The sequence below is a fragment of the Anolis sagrei genome, chromosome 3, assembly GCF_037176765.1.
Source record: "Anolis sagrei isolate rAnoSag1 chromosome 3, rAnoSag1.mat, whole genome shotgun sequence".
In the NCBI taxonomy this organism is placed as follows: Eukaryota; Metazoa; Chordata; class Lepidosauria; order Squamata; family Dactyloidae; genus Anolis; species Anolis sagrei.
In genome coordinates this window covers 114647975-114668465 of record NC_090023.1, presented here as the reverse complement: position 1 = coordinate 114668465, position 20491 = coordinate 114647975, and the positions used below count along the sequence as shown (strand labels likewise).

Sequence of the window (20491 nt, the reverse complement as noted above, 5' to 3'; positions counted from 1 at the left end):
TGAATGACCTGCAGATAGCTGGGACCAACATCACAAAGGCTACCATCAGTAACACTGATGGTAGCGTCAGGGTCTCAGATCCTGCAGTGCCAGACATGTCCCCCTGCTTAAGCCAGTACATGTCCGGGGGCTGACTGAAGTTTTCCAGAGAGCATTTCCATGGGAGAATGTCATATGGTCAGATGAAACCAAAGTAGAACTCTTTGGCAGAAGCACAACTTGTCATGTTTGGAGGAGAAAGAATGCTGAATTGCATCCAAAGAACACCATACTCACTGTGAAGCATGGAGGTGGCAACATCATGCTTTGGGGCTGTTTCTCTGCAAAGGGACCAGGATGACTGATCCATATATATGAACGAATGAATGGGGCCATGTATCGTGAGATTTTGAGTGGAAACCTCCTTCCATCAGCAAGGGCACTGAAGATGAAACATGGCTGGGTCTTTCAGCATGCCAATGATCCCAAGCACACCGCCAGGGCAACAAAGGAGTAGCTTTGTAAGAAACATTTCAAGGTCCTGGAGTGGCCTAGCCAGTCCCCAGATCTCAACCCTATAGAAAACCATCGGAGGGAGTTGAAAGTCCGTGTTGCCCAGCAACAGCCCCAAAACATCACTGTTCTTGAGGAGATCCGCATGGGCCAACATACCAGCAACAGTGTGTGCCAACCTTGTGAGGACTTACAGAAAACGTTTGACCTCTGTCATTGCCAATAAAGGATATATAACAAAGTATTGAGATGAACTTTTGTTGTGGACCAAATACTTATTTTCCACCATAATTTGTGAATAAATTTGTTAAAAATCAGACAATGTGATTTTCTGGATGTGTTTTCTCATGTTGTCTCTCATAGTTGAGGTCTACCTATGACGTCAATTACAGACCTCTCTCATCTTTTTAAGTGGGAGAACCTATACAATTGGTATCTGACTAAATATTCTCCCCTCCCACTGTATATGATATATTTCTCTCTCCTCCCTTAACTGAATGTGTTTTGTTTTCCAAAGCCTCCCTCACTCCGCTTCTCCTCCCAGGCTTGAGTTGCCCATTTTGGAAACCCTTATTTTGTTAAGATAGAGAAAGAGGAGGGGGAGATCCCTTGCAAGTCAGGAAGAAGAAAAAGATTGCATGGGTGGGAGGGTAAGAAAAATAGAGAAACACTCTTGCAAATCTGTAATATCTATTATTATTATTATTATTATTATTATTATTATTATTATTATTACAAAAGAGAGAGGGAAATGTTGTTCTTCCTTGGGCAATATGCTTATTCACCTTATATCTGCATTTCCCCTGAAATCTTTTGCAAGCTTAATTTCTGTGTATCTAAATGTATTAACTTTATATGTGCATTTTTGTTCCCTTGGAAGTTTTCACTGGCCTTTGCAAGCCCTATAGATCTATAAATATATTTCTATATATGCATGCTTCTCCTGAAGTCTTTGCAAACCATCCACACACACATCCATTAACCTTATAAAAGCATTTTCCCCTGAAATATTTGTAAATCTTTCCTACATATACATAGGCATTTTCCCTTGCAAGCTTTTGCTATCCCTATGTACCGATATATTCTGTCTGTCTGTCTGTCTGTCTATCTATCTACCTACCTACCTACCTACCTTAATTTTATAAATGAATTTTCCAACCATATGCTTGCAGGTCTTTGTCCATGTACTTGTATATCTGTATTTATCTGTATACATTATTTTTATATATCAATTTCCCACTCACGTGTCTGCAAGTCTTTGCAAATCCTATATAGATATAATTATCTACATATAGAGGGATGTCTAGACATGTATATATGAATATGGATATATAGGGCTTGCAAATATTACAGGTGAAAGGATTACACACACACATATATATATATAGACATGTTTAGATAAGATATGAATATAAATATATAGGGCTTGCAAATACTGGCAGGGGAAGTGCGCACACATAGACAGATTTCTAGATAGATATAAACATAGATATATAGAGCTTGCAAATATCGCGTGAGGGAAATGCACATAGAGAGAGAGAGGCTTTGCAAATGTTTCAGGGGAAAATGCATGTATATCTAGCTCTGCATTGTTTATATAGGCATTGAATGTTTGCCTGTTACTATGTTGGAAGCCCACCTGAGTCCCCAGGGGGAAATAGGGCGGGATACAAAGGAAGTTTTTAAATTATTATTATTATTATTATTATTATTATTATTATTAAGTTATTGTTGATACCATATTGTTTTTGTTGACCCTACTTTTCCACTTACAGAGCTAGTTTACTGTTTTTCTTTGAAATACAGTAAATATTCAAAAACATTTAACCTACCAATGCCTCAATTAATGCAATTTTATTGATACCAATTTTTATTTTGAAATTTACTAGTAGCTGCTGTATTTCCTACCCTCAACTTATACTCGAGTCAATGATTTTTCCCATTTTTTTGTGGTAAAATTAGGTGCCTCTGTTTATATTCAGGTTGGCTTATACCTTAGTATATACTGTACATTATTCCAATATAAAGCCTCTTGACCCACATGGCCAGCTATTTTAATGGATTTCATTTTCATAGTTTAGAGAAGTGCTGGGTGTACTACAATTGTAACTCATTTTCCACAGGGATTTGCATGACTAAAGCCTATTGAATATTCACGGTGTGCTCTATGTTTAAGTTCTAACATGCCTACTTGTTCAGTGAAAGAACAGTATCTATTGAAGCATGAAAGTGACAGTATAGATGAGAACATTACGCTAACAAATGTTAACATTTAAACTTTAACCATGTGAGGACACCAACTAAAGTGAAACAGACTCACCTCCAATGACTTATCCTTACGAAGTATCTTCAATAGGATTTCCAAAATATTGAGCTTGTTAATCACTACAGCATCAAAAAGAGCATTTAAACCCTACAATAAGAGAAAATAAAGGAAGTAAGAATACCAAAGAAAGATAATAATCTGATTTAATTTATAGTCGTATATATGTCAACCTCAAGTATAAATCAAGGGCAGGTTTGGAGGACAGAATTATGGATTTTTATATGACCCATTAATAAGTCAAGGATTATTCTGTGAAGGAGAGAAACTCCAGCAGCACCTCAGGATATCCACCAACCTAGAAGACAGGCATTTTTCATGTTACATACACACTTAAAAGATGAAATATCACCTACGGAGATCAGCAGGCAATTGCTATTTTTCTTTCCAGACAAAAGGCCTTTTATAATAATAATAATAATAATAATAATCATCATCATCATCTTTATTTTTATACTCTGCCTCCAGCTCTCCGAAGGGACTCGGGAGTGCTTACAAAGGGACATGCCCAACAAAACAGGTTAAAATAAGCACCTAAAAACAAACTCAGTGCTATGTATTCCTGGGAATGGTTCCTTTAAAAATAAAATAAAATTAAGGTGTAGTACTAAGACTTACTTAAAAAAGGAACCATCTCCTTCTCTGGGTGGCATAACTCTGGGAACCATATAGAATATAGTCCTACAAGTACTATACTGGCTTCCAACCTCAATTTAAAGTGCTGGTCTTGATACACAAAGTTCTAAAAGACTTGTGACCATGAAATCTGAAAGATGAACCTGCCAAATGAACCTGCCAAAAACCTGACATCTTCAAAGGGGACTCTGTGGCATCTCTCAATACCATGTGAAATTAGGTGTTGGTGGGTACATGTAACAGGGTTTCCTCTGTAGTAGTGGAACTCCCTACACAAGCAAGTTAGACTGGTCCCATTCAAGCTTTTTTTATTTTTTTGCAGGCAATTGCAGATGACTTGCAGCATGCTTGCAGGCAACATGCTGCAAATCACCACCTACTACAATGCAGCCTGAGCCCTGCCACATGCACAATGGAGGGCCTTCTCACAGCGACACCAGAGGCCCTCGAAGTGGCCAGCTACTGGTCAAAAGACATTTAGTATAATGCCAAGTTTTAAACTTTCTTTGTGTTTTTAAATACATTACAACTGTAACCTCAATTTGCTTCTGACACAATAAATAAATAAATGCAGGCAACAAAAACAATACTATTGTACATTGCATTCAATATCTAAAACTGCTACTTAGCTGTGTTAAACTGGATTCTTGGACTGTTATTAGAAGTAGAAAAAAGTATTTGAATATGTTTTAAAATTCTCTTTATTGTTGCATTGTTTTATTTCTTAATTGCCTTAGGAACCTTTCTCAGGTGGGAGATGATACAGAGATACATTAAATAAATAAATAACAATGATTTCAAAATAATTATTGCAAGTTATATAAAATATTCAGAAAATATGGACACTTGGCTTACTTTATACAGTGGGTTTGACCTATTATAAGTTTAAAAAAAAATAAAATCTTAAAATTGGGATGAGGGGGGCTGAATTTTAGGGCCCAGTGGCCTGTTTTTCTGCACCTATGGTTTAGAGGATGTCCTTATACTGAAGCTAGGTCTGAATTATTGCTTTCAAAAGACAGGTATTTTTCATGTTACTTAAGACCATATTTAAAAGATGAAATATCACCCATGAAGATCTCCAGGCAAAGTCCTTTGGAGGCTTAGGGTGGGGGCAGAAAAAGTGTGTCCGCGGGGGCCAAGGATTGCAAAAACAGCACAGAGATCCTGGACTACATTTTGCTCACTTTGGCTATAGACATATTGAATTCTTCACAAACCCTAAAATATAGCTCTTTGTCCAATTTTAAAGTGAACAAGAGTCAGGTAAGAGGGTTGGCTGATGGAACTTTTGAGGTCATGCACTTTACGAATTATATAATCATTTAGTAAGGAACCTCAAGGGATACACAAACCCAAATAATACAAAGGATATGTATCAGAAATACACATCTTGTCATACGGACAGATTTTACTGAACTGAGCTCAGCACATTAGAAAACTTACCAGTATTGTAATCCCTTGTTCTTTGCACAGCATGGCTGTAGCACCGAGAAGAACACTCAACAAGACCCAGGCTGTAGAAAAATGGGACCGTTCCTTACCTAGCAATTTCAAAAGAAGACACAAAGAACATATACGCACAATGTCTACAACTGTTTAAACCTGGGTACTAGGTAGAAAGGGGTTATTTTTGGAATAAGAGCTATAATTTAAAGTCACATTTTATGTCAGGTTCTCTGGGTAGAAAAGCAAATGTCTTTCTTTGTAGAAATTTTCAGTGAGATATATGTATCTATGTAGCTAATAATATTCTGCCTGTATTAATAGAAAGTACACTCTGTTTTGGTTCATTCTGTTAGGTTCTATCACAGCTTAGCTTGTAGTTGCAAATTTTAGAAATGCTTTCCAGGAGGTAATCACATTTTGAACATAGATTGAATGATCTAACAATTAAAACAGATCCTAATGAAACAAAATATCACACAGGCTGATTTCCTATTTTTCAACAGCAATACTCCCACATATTTTCATGATGTATTATTTCACACCTTTATAAATCTCCTACTTCAGATAGTAGAGATATCAAAGGCTCAGTATGGCTGGATTTGCATGCTATAGTCTGCAATGGGTAGCCAAGTACAAATACATGGCAAGTCCAAAGAAAATGTTCATGCAAAATTTAGTACCTGCAGCCAAATCAGACACAACATTAATGATCTGTGAATGGATTTCTTTCATCTCCTTTTAAAGTCAGCCACTGGGCCCTAAACTAGCCTTTAAGATGCCTTTTCCTATGCTGTATTCCTTGCACATGTGCACACCCAAACAAGCAAACTTGTTTCCATTGTTGCTGCTACTCTGTGCCTTCATGTCATTTCTGACTTATAGTGCCCCTAAGCTGAACTTATCATGCGTTTTTCTTGACATTATTTGTTTGAGAAGCAGTTTGTCTTGCTTTCCTTTGAGGCTGACAGAGTGTGATTTGGCCAAAGTCTACCGCTAGACACTCAAACCCTGGTCTTCCAGAGTCCTAATCCAACATACAAGCCACTACTCTCAATTATTTTTCCCTTTTCTGCCTTTGCTTTTGTGTACAACTTTTCTAATATAGAAAAAAGATATGATTGGGTGATTATGAATCAGGGGAGCAAACCTATGGTGGAAATAATGCCTTGTCCAGTCAGAAGTCTTCTAGATCCTTCCAGAATTAGTGGGTTATTCCTTTTCCCCAATATGGTACCAAGCATATGGCTTCACTAAACAGTGATAGATCAATGCCATGTGTTCCTTGCTGTGCCTTGCTTTTCTATTGTGAACTTTACGATATCAAGGAGGCAGAAAAGAGGACAATATCTTGTATCTCAGGCCAGAGGACTGTGGCTTTCAGATTTTTAAAAAAATAAAATGAATTAACAAGACTTTTTGGAGAAATGGGACATTTTTCCTTTCTTTTATTTATTTATGTCCCACCTTTTCCTCAATAATGCCACTCAAAGAGCTTATAAAAACAATAAGCCAGGAATCAGAGGTTGTTGTTTTTTAAAAATTTTTTTTTTCACAACCAAGATTTACAGATTGATTGTCTTGATGTGTATTAGTCGAAGGCTAAATTGTGAATACGGACACACTGAAGCATGTGCATTCCCAATGCCCCCATTTAATAACGGTGATTGTTTGCATTTCTTTATATCTATAGCGAGTTCTGGAACTGAACAAGATCTTCTATACCCACATTAGTTTTCAATGTTTATGTATAATCTATGTCCCGGCATTGAATGTTGGCTGTTTATATGTTGTGCTCTGCCCTGAGTCCCCTTTGGAGTGAAAAGGGAGGAATATAAATGCTTTAAATAAATAATGAATAGTTACAAAATATTACAAGTGGGACAAGAAACTTTTCAAACTCTGGTTTCAGGTATATTTTTAGAAAATGAAACAGAAGAATTCAGAGCATTTTTTTTCTCATTCAGAACTAAGATTCTAGGGCTCTAATGTGCTCTCATTTAACACAAAGGCCCAGATAAAGCTGATAACCAGACGCACTGTAGAAACTTGATTCACTGATGTTCAAAATTTAAGAACACATGTGCATACACGTCTTCAGTGCTGTTCCAAGAATGGGCAACATACAAAGTTATAAAAACAATATACACTGCAGTGCAGCATATCAAAGTAATCAATTAGTGTGAATATAAAGCAACGAAGGAGTGCCAATTAATACTCCAAAGATACACACGTGCCAAGTGTGTTAATCAGTTTAACGAAGCACACCCCCAACCAGCTATGCTGCTTCTCCCACCACAATTGCCTGTCAGAAAGGGGAACTCATTCCTAGCTGGCACCTGAATCTAGTTTAAACTGGTACACCATATTGTGGGAAGGCACTCTGCCACCTTCACCAGATGGTCACAAGTTTAATGGGTGCCAAAAAATTGCAGCAAACATTTGATTTGTGTTCCAAAAGCAAAATACCCACAAGTGTTTCTGTCACTTTATATAAGAGAATCTAGTTTACAGAACTAGATTAAACTCATACTGAGAGGCCACCCAACTTGAACACACTTTTATGCTCCAATGAAGTCATGGTGGGACAGAGGTCTATTTGGGTTATGGGCTCGCTTGAACACACAGCTCTGGGAGTTTCTGAGGAATGCAGTCTGTAATGTAATGTACTTTGCAGAAAGACCAGCTCCATCAGCCATAATATTCAGGAGGCTGGGGAGAACTTATTATCAATGCTATTTGCCAGGATCCTTGCTGTATTTGGTGTTCTCAAGAGTAGAGACGAGGAAGCCATCTGAGTGCCATCTAATCTTGGGGGGGGGGGGGGGGGGCACCCTGTCTGCTTTGCTTAGATAAGGTTAGAATAATAGAATAACATAGCTGGAAGGGGCCATTGACTCCAACCTTGTGATCAACGCAGGACCTTCAGCTAGCATATCCCCAGCAGGAAACTCTTCAGACTTTTGGAAGATATCCAGAGAAGGAAAACACCACCATCTCTATAGGCAATTGGTTCCATTGCCAAATCACTTTTCCTATCAAGAATGTCCTTCTTATGTTTAATTGAAATCTATTCTCCTGTAACTTAAAACTATTAGAGCTGGTGATACTCTCTGGGGCATCAAAGAACAGGCCTGCCACCTCTTCTCTGTCACAGCCCTTGGGGTATTTGAAGACTGCAATCATATCCCTTCTTTTCACCCAACTAATTCAGCCTTTCCTTACATGTTTATTTTTCATATCTCTTATCAGCCTTTTTGCCATTTCCTGAACCTGCTCCAACTACATCTGAACACAATTGTCCAGGTGAGACTGACCACCTCAGAATATAGTCAGAGTCCGCTAGCAGTGACAGTTAGATTTGTTCTTTTTCTTTGAATCTGCAGCTTCAGATTTCACTCTTTATGTATTAAGCTTCAATGGCTTCATTTTACTATGGAATGTATCCTGGTGCTATTATATCATTTTTGCTGATTTATTTAAATTTATGTATTGCAAAAAAAACATTTTGTTCTCCTGATCCAATTCCCCAAATTGTGATTTATTTTGATAAGCAATATTTATTGTGATCCATTTTGGTGCAACTCCTTAAATCAGGGATAGATAACTGTACAAGGTTAAGGGGATACACTAGACATCTAGTAGAACCTGAAGGGTAGAACTTCTCCCACCAAAAATAATATTCAATTTTTTGTCCCCAAATACCTTCTACGGATGGTTATGTTTAGTCTCCCTGGGTCCCTTGAGGACACCTGAGATATTAGAAGGCAATTTTTAATTTAAGAAATTAACACCAAAAAAAAAAAAAAAATTACGCCAGGGGTGGCAGGGAAACACCAAACATGTTAAAATGTCTACTACTCCACATGGAAATAGTTTTGGGGCATTTTGAGAAAAAATAAAATGTTTTGCAATCATTTTTGTTGGCTTTTTTTTTTTACCTTAGGGGCATTGGAAGGCAGAAAAATGGACACAAGGGCTAAATTTTTCCCATTCATTGCTTAAATTAGCTAACAGGTTTGATCTAAGCATGTTCCTACTTGTATCCAGGATAAATTCAAATAACCTAAAGCAAACGTGAGTCAATTTAGAACAAATATTGCAGCAGAAAACTAAGGAAAACCGAACTGTTGGAAGTGTGTAAATATGTGCTGTAGAAACCAGTCTGTGCCTTCAAACTAGGCTTGCGTATTTCTAGGTAACTATGAGGGGGTAACAAATATATTATTTTCATTTGTATCATCAAATATATTCAAAATTGATAGTGTTGAAGTACTTACTTTCTCTAAACGACTTGCAGTAGACAAGGAAAGACAACAAAAAGAACAGGGCACACAACAGGTCTGCTCTGCCAACAATCCCTGCAATCTTGAAGGGAAAAGGAAGAGGAATGGAAAATCAACCCCCAAAAAGGCAAAGAGTGAAGTATAATACATGCATTCCTTTATAAGCGAATTTGTGAATTGTGAGCACAATTCATTCAGACACCAAGTCCCCTTGATTTCAAATATGAGAGCAAATACATCATCCAGTTTTCTGAAACAACGGACCTTTAGGAGTGATCACCTTTAGTAGTATTATATCCATGGTGAAGATGCAGAGTTCTCTATCCAGCATTAGAAGTCAAAACAAAAGTTTTGTTCACAGATGAAGAGGTCCCAGGAAAAGCTGACTGTATGTTTAGCAGTTTCCATATATATACCTGATTTTAAATGGAAAACAAGCTAGAAGAGGGCTCCCTATTGAAGTCCTCTGCTCTTAGAGGAAAATTGTTTAAATAACCCCCATATACCCCTCCACACCCCAAGGTTAGCTTCAGCATTATGTGGTATATATGCTATCACTCGCACTTATAAGAGAATCTCTACACAATATTTCCGGACTCAGATTATGTGAAAATTCAAGGCAGGAGCACAGCTCAGAAACAGAATTTCCTATTCAGAAGTTCACACCTATTTCAAGAGGTTAAGAGCAGAGCTAGTCAAAGAGTCTGGCATCAAGAACGGGGCAATACTAGTGCAGCTACATCCAAATGTTATGACAACTTTCTGAACTCTCTGGACAGCATAGCCAGTGGCTGTATCAAGCTTGAGATTGTAATAGTCCCCAAAAGTAACTTTCCCAATTTCTGCATTGATTGTATATGTGATCAATGTATGTCCAGGGCTCTTACAAAATGTATAATGGGTACTGATGCCTTGAAGGCACATACACTCACACTTTGAAATCATATATATTTAGCCCAATTCAAATGTACCATCCTTGAAAGCAAACACAAACATTACCATGTCTCTTCCCTGTCCCTACACACACACACTTTACATATCAAAAGTCTGAAATCTCTGATGTTGATATCTACCATTACACAACCACCCCCTCACCCAATATATACCTCTGGAGACAGATTATTTCAAATAACCGTGAGTCAAAACATGCCATTTATGCTGAAAATCAAGGTTGTTCTTACTGCAAAACAAGCAGCTTTTCATTGTGTTGGGTTTGAAGTAAAAGGGACTCTAATGCTGTTTTTCCATGAAAGCTGTCATTAAATGCATTTGATATAAAAATGTTTGTTTTGATCAGATTGTTGTGAATCATTCCTAGTCAATGATTCTGCATAATTAAGAAATTAAACAATAAACCAATGATTTCTTTTGTTTAAAGTATTCCAAAGAGAAAGAAGAGCTACATTATGTTTTGATGTGATGCTGAAGTTTTCCTTTTACAGAACAGATTTAATGCTTATTCAATGAAATGTCTAAGAACATGTAAATCAACTATTTTACTAATCTAAGAAGATGCTGACCTTGGTATAAATACATTTGCTAATCCCAAATCAAATATGCCTATCAGATCTATGGGACTGAACTAAATCCAACTTGTTCAATGGGCCTCTTCAATCCACTGAACTAACAGCTGGATTCAGGCTTTCATCAGCAATCTGAATAAGAGTCCACTGGGGGCTTTGTCTAAGAGTCTAGCTTCTAAAACAGTTATATTTCATAAAAGAAAAGTTTCCCCCACTCCTTTTCCATGCAACTGATTATCTACCCAAAATGCTTATCTGATGCATTGGGGTATATGGCTCTGAGGCATATCAGAGGAGGGACAGTTGGCAGTCCGGGGGCCAAAGGGATGAGAAGGTGTCCTTCCCCTAATGCAGTGGTTCTCAACCTGTGTGTCCCCAGATGTTTTGATCTTCCACTCCCAGAAATCCTTACAACTTGTAAACTGGTTGGAAATTCTTGGCATTGTAGGCCAAAACACCTGGGGACCCCTAGGTTGAGAACCACTGCCCTAATGCCTTCATAGAAGTCCAGTTGGGGCAATGTCACATCATCATCCAGCAATCCCAAACACCTCACCCCATACTGTTGAAGGGACACTACAGCTATTCAAATATACTTTTCGCTTCTTGTGTGGGAAAGGAGCTTTTATAAACCTCTTCCGGACTTACTAAATTTATCACAGGATCCAAGTCAACCTTGTTTTTGCCATAATCAAATCCCAGTAACATGTTAAACTTGACCTTGGTCATAGAGATTGTCCTCATTTTGAAGACAAAACACAGCCCTATAAGGTATAGGAATTTTCTGCAAATATGATTCGGCAGTGAATCCTTATTTATTTATATATTGGTTCTATTTATGCCCCACTTTTCCATCAATGAGCTGATGCATTTTCCTTTCATCCTGATAACAATGCCATGAAGTAGGTCAGGCTGAAAGAGAGTGACTGGTTTAAGGTCACCCAACTGGTGGCTAGAAGGAAACTAGAATTCAAAATTATGAAGTCCTGATTCAGGACACTAACACTGGTTGATATATACTCAACTTCTATGATCCAGCTTTACATGTTACTGGGATGTGATTCTGGCAAAAATAAGAAAAGGTATCACATCACTTCCATATTATTATTAAGCAGTACCTGGATGGCTGGATTATATACTGAGTCCTCATTTTAGTGCTACACTTCCCTAAAAGATACTGCTATGAATTGAGTGAGATACAACAAACTCCTTAACAGATATAGTACTCTGTACCATGTGGTTTCAACCCCACAGGTATTATAGGAGACTGAAGGTGTAGTGGGGATCAGGGAAAGTTGATGGTCCCATGCTATGTGATGAAGAGAAGCCATCATAAGATGGTATCATGCGTGCCATTAATGTCCAAAGGGGTAGCTGCATTAGTTTGCTGCAAATAAAAGGAAGGGAAAGGCTAACAAGCTTCACTTTGCAGAACCTTTTGCAGATTACACCCCGCTTCTTCAGATTGTTTTTACATTTGAAGAAGTGGGAAGCAGTTAGCAAAAGCTTAAGCCAAATAAAGCTTGTTAAGATTGTAAGGAGTCACGAGAGCCCTTCATGTCACTAATGCATCTCACCTTTAAGCACAACACATGCTTTCCCTCTAGAATTCCATATTATACTGCCTTGAACAAGGAAGAGTTATTTTGAACAGATCAGTCTTACTGACTACCTACATCAGGTTGAGGAAGCCTCAACAAGACCTCTGCTCTTGGGACCTGCCACAGTCTGTGCAACTCCCAGTAATGAAACCAGGAGCGATGTATTTTGTAAGCCTCTTCTGTAGGGAAAAATAAGGCATAGGATGCTGACATTACCTCTTTGTTTTAAAGGAAATTTCTTACTCCAGGAAGAGCTGCAAGCTTACAATTTGCCAAGGGAAAAAAAATCCAGGGGGCCCAAGGTCTGCAGAAATGGTGTAGGAGGCAACAAGTCATCTACCCTTGACCTCCTTTCCTTACACAAAAGATTTCTCTTTTTGAAGGATTAGTCATCTGTCAGAACATATTTTTTTATTATTTTGAAGCACTACATAGAACATGCAGATTGATGGTACACAAACAGAAAATCTATGTTTTATACACACACATACTTACTTGGAGGACTGTTTATACATCATGTATTTGAAATGATAAAACAGCATGTAGAATTAATGGAGCCCTGGCATTTTTGAGAAGTTATTAATCCTTGAGTTATTAGGTACTTACACATTCAGTGTGCACGGGATGTACAGCAAACAGCAATGCAGCTAGTAGGGATGATTTGGGAACAAAGTTTAGTCGTCTTCCTTTATTGGTGTACTGGAGCCCACCCAATAATATTGAGAAGACGTCAACAATTAAGACAGAGATAACACAATGGAGTATTATATTGATGATATGAAAGCCCAATGGATGGAAGCCTCCGGCCAAACGATAATTAATCCTATACAAAGGGGGAAAAATACTGTTGTTAGAAATGAGGTTAAATGAAATTTTACTGAAGGGTTAAGCATTAATATAAATCTTCCGAGAAAATGTAGTTAAAGTTCTACCAATTCTATATGCTGATCACATTTCACATGATGGCAAAAGATTCTGGGATAACAGACAAGGCAGACCAAATGAGCTCTGCAAATTAGCATCCTGGCTTTTTTCCAGCCACCTTCCAAGCTTTTAGATGGGTGATTACACTGGCAAGGATCATTCATAAAGAATCTTGCACATCAAAGAGAAAGAAGAAATAGAAAACGTGTGTCAAAAAAAGACATGTTGGTTGAAAAGTCATTTTTCATCTGATTCTTTTTCCCCAGTCTATTACTGTCAGCAGTTATGGATTTACAGGCCAGACTTTACAGCAGGTACTTCTCTTTTTATTTGAAAATGTAGAAATTTATACAGAAGTTCTAATGTTTATTAACCAGGGACTTTCATTTACAATCCAGGGGATTAAAATATGTGTGGTAATAGGTGGATGTTGGGTTGTGTGCTCACTGTAAATGAGGCTAATAGGTAATGTGAACAGCCCTCCTTGAAGAGAATGCACCCTAACAAACCCAAGGTGGATGAAGGACAGTTTCAAATTGAGAACACTGGTTCCACTTCAAGAGCCATGGCAGCATCCTATGGGATCCTGGGGTTTATAGTTTCTGAAGGCATTGGAGTTTTCTGGATAAGAGTTTTACATGCATCTCCCTAAATGGCAAATCCTAGGATGCAACCATGGCAATTAAAGGGGGCTCATCTTACTATAATTGTGAACAGTTGTCCCTCCACACTTGCATGTTAAATGTTCACAGATTTCATTATGCACAGATTACTTTATTTGTGGCTGCCTCTGCTGTTGCCATGAGCTATTTTAAATAAGAACTGAGATTATGCCAGTCGCTGGGAGGAAAAAAAACTGATGGGGTGGCAGAACCTGGCCATGCACTCTTCACTCACTCATTCAGATGTTGGTGAGGAAGAAAATGGGAAGAGGAGGAATGACACAGATTCCCTCACAGAGTCACTCGCTCAGGTGGAAAGGTGAAGATGAAGGTGAGGATAGGGATCTGCAGTGACTGGCAATGGGAGAATGGTAAAGAAGCCCTGGCACAACACACATTTTCAGTGTTGGATTATAGCAGGGTATTTGCCATAAACATGGTAGCAAACTGGAGGTAGAAAGATTAGCAGAATTCAACTGAGAGAATACGCTGGCAATGCTGCCCTAGCAAAGGAAAAACCACTCTGGCACGGAGAAAGAGGCTGAGAAAGGGGCGGGGCGAGAGGCGGAGTCTCATGACGTCAGGGACGTGCTGGCAAGGTTTGCTCCCGCAGGAGCCTAGTTTGCGACGGGTCTAAGGCAGATCTGTTTCGGCAGGCCTTTGATGTTTGATATTGCTGTTTTTAAATTGTTTTAAATTGTTTTAAAATTGTGTTAAATTTTAGCCTGTTCTTGTAAGCCTCTCCGAGCCCCAGGGAAGTTGTGGCATATAAGTCTGAATAATAAATAAATAAATAAATAAATAAATAAAATGGTTAGGTATTGTTGGGAGTGGAGGAGTCAATCTCAACCAACTGTCCATAACTAGAAAATACTAGGCAAGGAGTGGAAGAAGCAGGAATTTTATTTTAAAGTATAAGTATTGCTTGGCACAACATATAGATAACCTGCAGTATTTGTTACAAGTCAGCTATAGCAGGAGTAGGAATTGAGTGGCTTTTCAGATGTTGTAGGACTATAAGTCTGAACAATTGTATAGTCAATGGCAAAGACCGCTAAGAGTTGCAATCCAGTGACATCTGGCGGGCTTAGACAAATCCATGGCAGATATGAGCAATCATTATGAATACACATGACCTCCACTACTAGAGGAAGTGCTGGGATTTGCAAGAATTGTATGTGCAAGAAGAGAGTGATGGTCTCAACAGGACTTTGGTTTGATGTAGTATCACTCTTCTGGTTTTCTTATTTTAGAAGAATTTTTCAAAAAACTTGTAATTGCAGTACCTCTAGAAGGGAGGATTAGCTATGCTGCTGCAACCCATTTCCTTGCAGCTACTGTATTACCCACTCACAGGCTTATTCATTAAATCATCCCAACTGTCACTGGGCAACCTTATCTGAGAAAGATTGGTAATTGCCCCATCCATCTTCCTTGCATGCTTATCTTGTAGCAGCAGCAATGGAAGCAAGCAACAGTTGATAGTTAAGACTTATAGAAAGCCCAATAAACATCTTGTAATGGGAAATGGCTGTTAGTGGTGTCAAACTACATTAATTCTACACCACTTTAACTTTCTCAAAGTGTCATCTATTGGGAGTGTTTTGATTATGTGTTCCTGCATGGCAAGAGGTTGGACTGGATGGCTCTTGTAGTCTATTCCAACTTTTTGGTTCTAACTGCCAAGGATAAATGTTATGGAATCATGGGAGTTGTAGTTTTACAAGGCCTTTAGCTTTTTTTTGCCAAAGTGTAATGGTGCCTCACCAAACTACAACTACCAGGATTCCATATCACCAAACCATGACAGTTACACTGGCGTCAAACCGCATGAATTCTACAGTGCAGAATGACAGGATTCTGCATTCTTGGGACAGTATGAAAAAGACCCTCCCTTCCACACGCTTCACAGGCTGTAATGTGATCACTAGAATGTAAGGATGTCTTCTAAAAAGGGCTCAACCCAAAAGTATGTGTAAGGTCCTCTTTAGAAGATCTTTGAAGAACTAGCAGGCCCTGAAAAGGCCACACAAATATTTCTGGGCCGAAATATATTTGGTTAATTTATTTTTCAAATCCTGAGATTCAGTATTTCTTTCATATCTGGTCTACTGGCTGTTTCTAATTCCTTTTGTTTTTGAAATGAGGCAGATTTGTTGTTTTGTCCCTTCCAATTGTTTCTGATCTTAAAGTGACCCAACCACAGGGTTTTCTTGACCAGGATGGTTCAGAGGGGTTATGCCTTTCTCTAAGGTTGAAAGAGTGTGGCTTGATCAAGGTCACACACTTGTCCTATATGGTCAAATGGAGATCAAACCCTGGTCTTCAAAGTCACAGTGCAATGCTCAGACCACCATACCACATTGGCTCTCAGTGAGATAGAAGCTATGCCAGTTGGACCCAATAAACTGAGGCAGTCCCCTCTTTAAGCCAACAAAGTTGGTTCTAATGTAAATGCTTAACTCTTGACAAATGTGTTCAGACATGGTGACAATACAGGTTTGAAAAAAAGAAAGATTTATATATTTAATGCATTTTAAAGTCCTCATAGCAAAAACACTTTGAGTAGTCCACAGTCAGTTAAAAATACTTCAAAATAAAATAGGAATACAGTGAAATGATGACTAAAGAAGCCAAATATAACACCAAAGAATTCAATCTTCCACAACTTAGAATGTCACTCCAAAATGGAATATTTATCACTATCAAGGGAGCATTCCTTCATACTCAAGGGATCATCTCTATTTTTTATTTTCCTTTCTAATATCTTTGTTGCATTTTTAATAGCAGAAGGGATCTTAAGCAAAATCTGAAAATGGCTCACCTGAATGTTAGCACAGTAAGTGGTCGATAGGATTTGTGACTGGTATTGCTACTGAGTTTGCTGCCCCAAAAGTCATGATGCCACAGATCACCAATCGGAGTCTCTGCCCTGAGGTCCTGGAATCAATAGAAATGTATAAAATCAGTCTCATGAACAAAAATTATAGCTTTGGGAGAGACAAAACAGCCAATTCTTCATGTTTTGAAAAAAAAAATAAATCATGTCTCTATGTGAGTTAATCCATCAATAATATCATCCTTGCTCCTGTTTCCTTTCATTCAAGAAGCTCACCCATCTACACTCTATTTTTAATCTTCATGTCAACACTGGAGACCCAAAGTCAATCAGTAAGCATGATGGTTGGAACAGAAATTTGAACCTGCATCTCTACAGAACCACCTCAAAGATATTTTCAAATGGTACTTTTGAAGGTTTTTCTTATGAAATACAATGAAAACCCTTTTGTATTATATACAAAATAATGGCTTCATCTCCAATTCTTAAACATACAAAAAGTCATTCATTTCACTGAAAGAACCATACTAACATTGAAGCTGGGTGCTTTTGGTCTACAGATAGGTAAGGATAGAAATATATTTATTTACTTGTTTGAGATTTTTAAATAATAATGAAGGAATAAATAAATAAATAAATAATAAAACTTTATTTATATTCTGCCCTATCTCCCTAGAGGGTTTCAGGGTGTATTCCAAACAGAAAAGACAGGCATTCAATGCCGGAACATAAAACAATACACTCATAATAATGAAAATTGACAATCCAACATATAAAAACCAATTATGACTTAACAACTAAAATTAATGGAAAATGCAACCTATTACAATAATAATAATAATAGCATCAGGCATGAAACATAACATCAAACATTAAACAGAAGCATCAATTTCCCAGTTTCTTGAGGGCAAATAGATTGATCATTGCTTAAGATGTCTATTGAACTGGTGGGGCAAACAGGGCACGGATATGGATAGCAGCTATTAATCAGAGGTATAATGGTAGTATTACCATCTATTCCTCCTCATCATCATAAGGCAGTGAGCAAAGGTATGTCTTCATCTGTTTCTTGAAGGCCATCTTTAATTCTTTAGGAAGGGAGCTCCAGAGGTGGGAGGCGGCCATGGAGAAGGCACTATCTGTTGTTGTTTGTTCATTCAGTCGCTTCCGAAGGCCCTTTCTATCATTTCCAAAAAATGATATCCCATTATTTCTAAACTTTCTATTAATTTCACAAAACCCAGGCTTTCTGCTTATTTAATTTACTTATTTATTGTATTTATGGCCCAGCTCTCTCCCAGCATGGGATTTAAGGAGTGCACTTTTTTAAAAAGCAAAACACATTTTTTTTAAAAAACGCTAACACAAATCTAAAAACAGAATTAACTGTTATTTGATTTACAAAACAGAAATAAAACAACATTAAGTGGACATTTAAAATATAATGACATATAATCACTACACCCCACCATTAAAACCTTTATCAGCTGCAACAAACTAAAAACTAGGTGGCTCTTTAAAAAAACCCTCTGTATCTACCAGTGGGAAAACAAAAGTGAAGGAACCAACTGTATTTCCCTGGGAAAGGAGTTCTACAACTTTTATTAAATGGCCATCATAAATGCACTGTAACATAGTTCTCCGAATTCATAAAAATTAAGTAAATTTTAATACATGACATCCTGGCTTGGTCATTACAACACAACACACACTTGAAATTACCCTATATACTCATGTATTGTCTAGATCAGGGGTCCTCAAACTTTGTTTAAAAAGTTCCCGGTCCCTCAGATTGTTTGGGGGCCGGACTATAGTCTGAAAAGAACCAGGAATAAATTCATATACACACTGCATATAGTCTTATTTGTAGTGCAAAAGTCAGTGAAAGAAGAATACAATATGTAAAATGAAGAACAATTTTAACAAAAACATAAAGTTATCAATATCTCAATGGGACGTGTGGACCTGCTTTTGGCTGATGAGAGAGCCAAGTTAATTAGGACTGTTATTGCGTACCTTCAAGTTGTTTCAGGTGTAGGGCGACCTTAAGTATAAAGTTTAGGGCAGGGCCTGGGGAAATGATGTTGGAGGGTCGCATCTGGCCCGTGGGCTTTAGTTTGGGGACCCCTGCTACCATAACTCTTACTAAAAAAGAAATAATCCCTTCTCTGACTAAAGTGGCAATAGGCAAGAGTATAGCCTGCCCTGGAAGAACCTAAAAGAAGTCCCAACTTGCTCTACTCTTCTCTGCTGTGATGAATCTTCTGGCCTTTTAAATTTTCTGGGCAGCAAAAGGAATGACCCTTAACATATCCATGGATCCAATCAAAATTCATAATTTTGGTCTCAAAATCTGCCCCCAGCTAATCATCATCATCACAATCTGTCAATTGCAAAAGGCCACCTTACTTGGATCTGAGCGCATCATTCGAAAAAACATCACACAATCACACAAACAATTGGTAACTGTTTAACTTATGATTTTGTGATACAAAATCCAGCATACGTATCTCATTTGCTGTGTCAAATTTTGTTTTTGTGTCAGTAAAATAATAATAATAATAATAATAATAATAATAATAATAATAATTTATTTGTAGACCACCCTATCTCCCTGAAGGGACTCAGAGCAGTTTCCAAAACACATGGCAAACATTTAATGCCTACAAAGGACATATAAACAAATTACATCAAAACAAAAATACATCAAACAATATACAAACAACCAAACTGTAAACTTAATATCAAATACTTAAACATATTGTAATTTGCAGCTCTCATTTCAGTATGATGTATACTACTGTACTGTGCCCTGGATATCAGGTTTGTGTGTTGCAAACATTTATGCCCTAGATTCTTGTCACTGACAAACCATGAAAGAAAGCTCAGCACAAACACTATAGAGAGCAACTATTGATCAACTTGTACTTCAACCTTCGGCTGAGATTCTTTGTAATTTTCATACAGCTGAACTATCAATCTTCACTTTATGTTCCACACACTGACACTTATAGGTCAGATCCAAAATGTCATGCTCACAAATAAGATGAATAGATGCTCACAAATAATACAAATAGATGCGGTACAAGGAGAGAAATTCTTTAAAACCATTTATGGGAGAGAGATGAGGCACAGCTCAAAAAGCAAGAAAACACACTGCCTTTTTTGAAGTGCATCTGGGCAAGATCCTTTGTGTGTTTGGGTGCACTAACTGGGCACCCTTCCACACAGCCATATATCCCAGAATATCAAGGCAGAAAATCCCCCCAAAATCTGCTTTGAACTGGATTATCTGAGTCCACATTCAGATAATGTGGGATTTTCTGCCTTGGTATTCTGGAATATAGGGCTGTGTGGAAGGGCCCTCCGTTCAATCTGCACTAGTCCAGATGCTCAAAGTTGTTCCATTTGCAAGGACATCATTTCCATCTGCACAGAAGGTGTAGACAAGAGCTCAGATCAATGAGTCAAGTCTACAATTACAAAACTATGATTCCAGTCAGCCTTCTCCAATCTGAAGCTGATTGGACAAGAACTCCCACCAACCCTAGCAAGCTGTCCCGGCCACTACTCCAAACTCCCCGCCTATCCTAACAGACTGCAGTATTCTTACATGAGAGGGTTAATGATATCAGCTCTGCTTCCCTACATGAAAGAAGATGCTGTTACCAGAGGCCAGAAATAGTGCTATCATTCCACTTTAACTGCCATGGCTCTATGCTATGGAATGCTGGAATATGTGGTTAGGGAGGGCTTTCA

At 38.0% G+C, this 20491-nt stretch overlaps 1 protein-coding gene across 1 annotated transcript in view; it reads right to left on the bottom strand.

Annotated features, from left to right (window-relative positions):
- TMTC4 (transmembrane O-mannosyltransferase targeting cadherins 4) overlaps nucleotides 1-20491 on the bottom strand; it is a 59905-nt gene that overhangs the window by 20137 nt on the left and 19277 nt on the right. Inside the window, exons 3-7 of the mRNA XM_060769567.2 lie at nucleotides 16718-16833; nucleotides 12914-13130; nucleotides 9178-9265; nucleotides 4898-4995; nucleotides 2813-2905 (exon numbers count right to left, since the gene is read on the bottom strand). Of these exons, the coding sequence (XP_060625550.1) occupies nucleotides 2813-2905; nucleotides 4898-4995; nucleotides 9178-9265; nucleotides 12914-13130; nucleotides 16718-16833 (612 nt within the window). The remainder of the gene's footprint in view (nucleotides 1-2812; nucleotides 2906-4897; nucleotides 4996-9177; nucleotides 9266-12913; nucleotides 13131-16717; nucleotides 16834-20491) is intronic.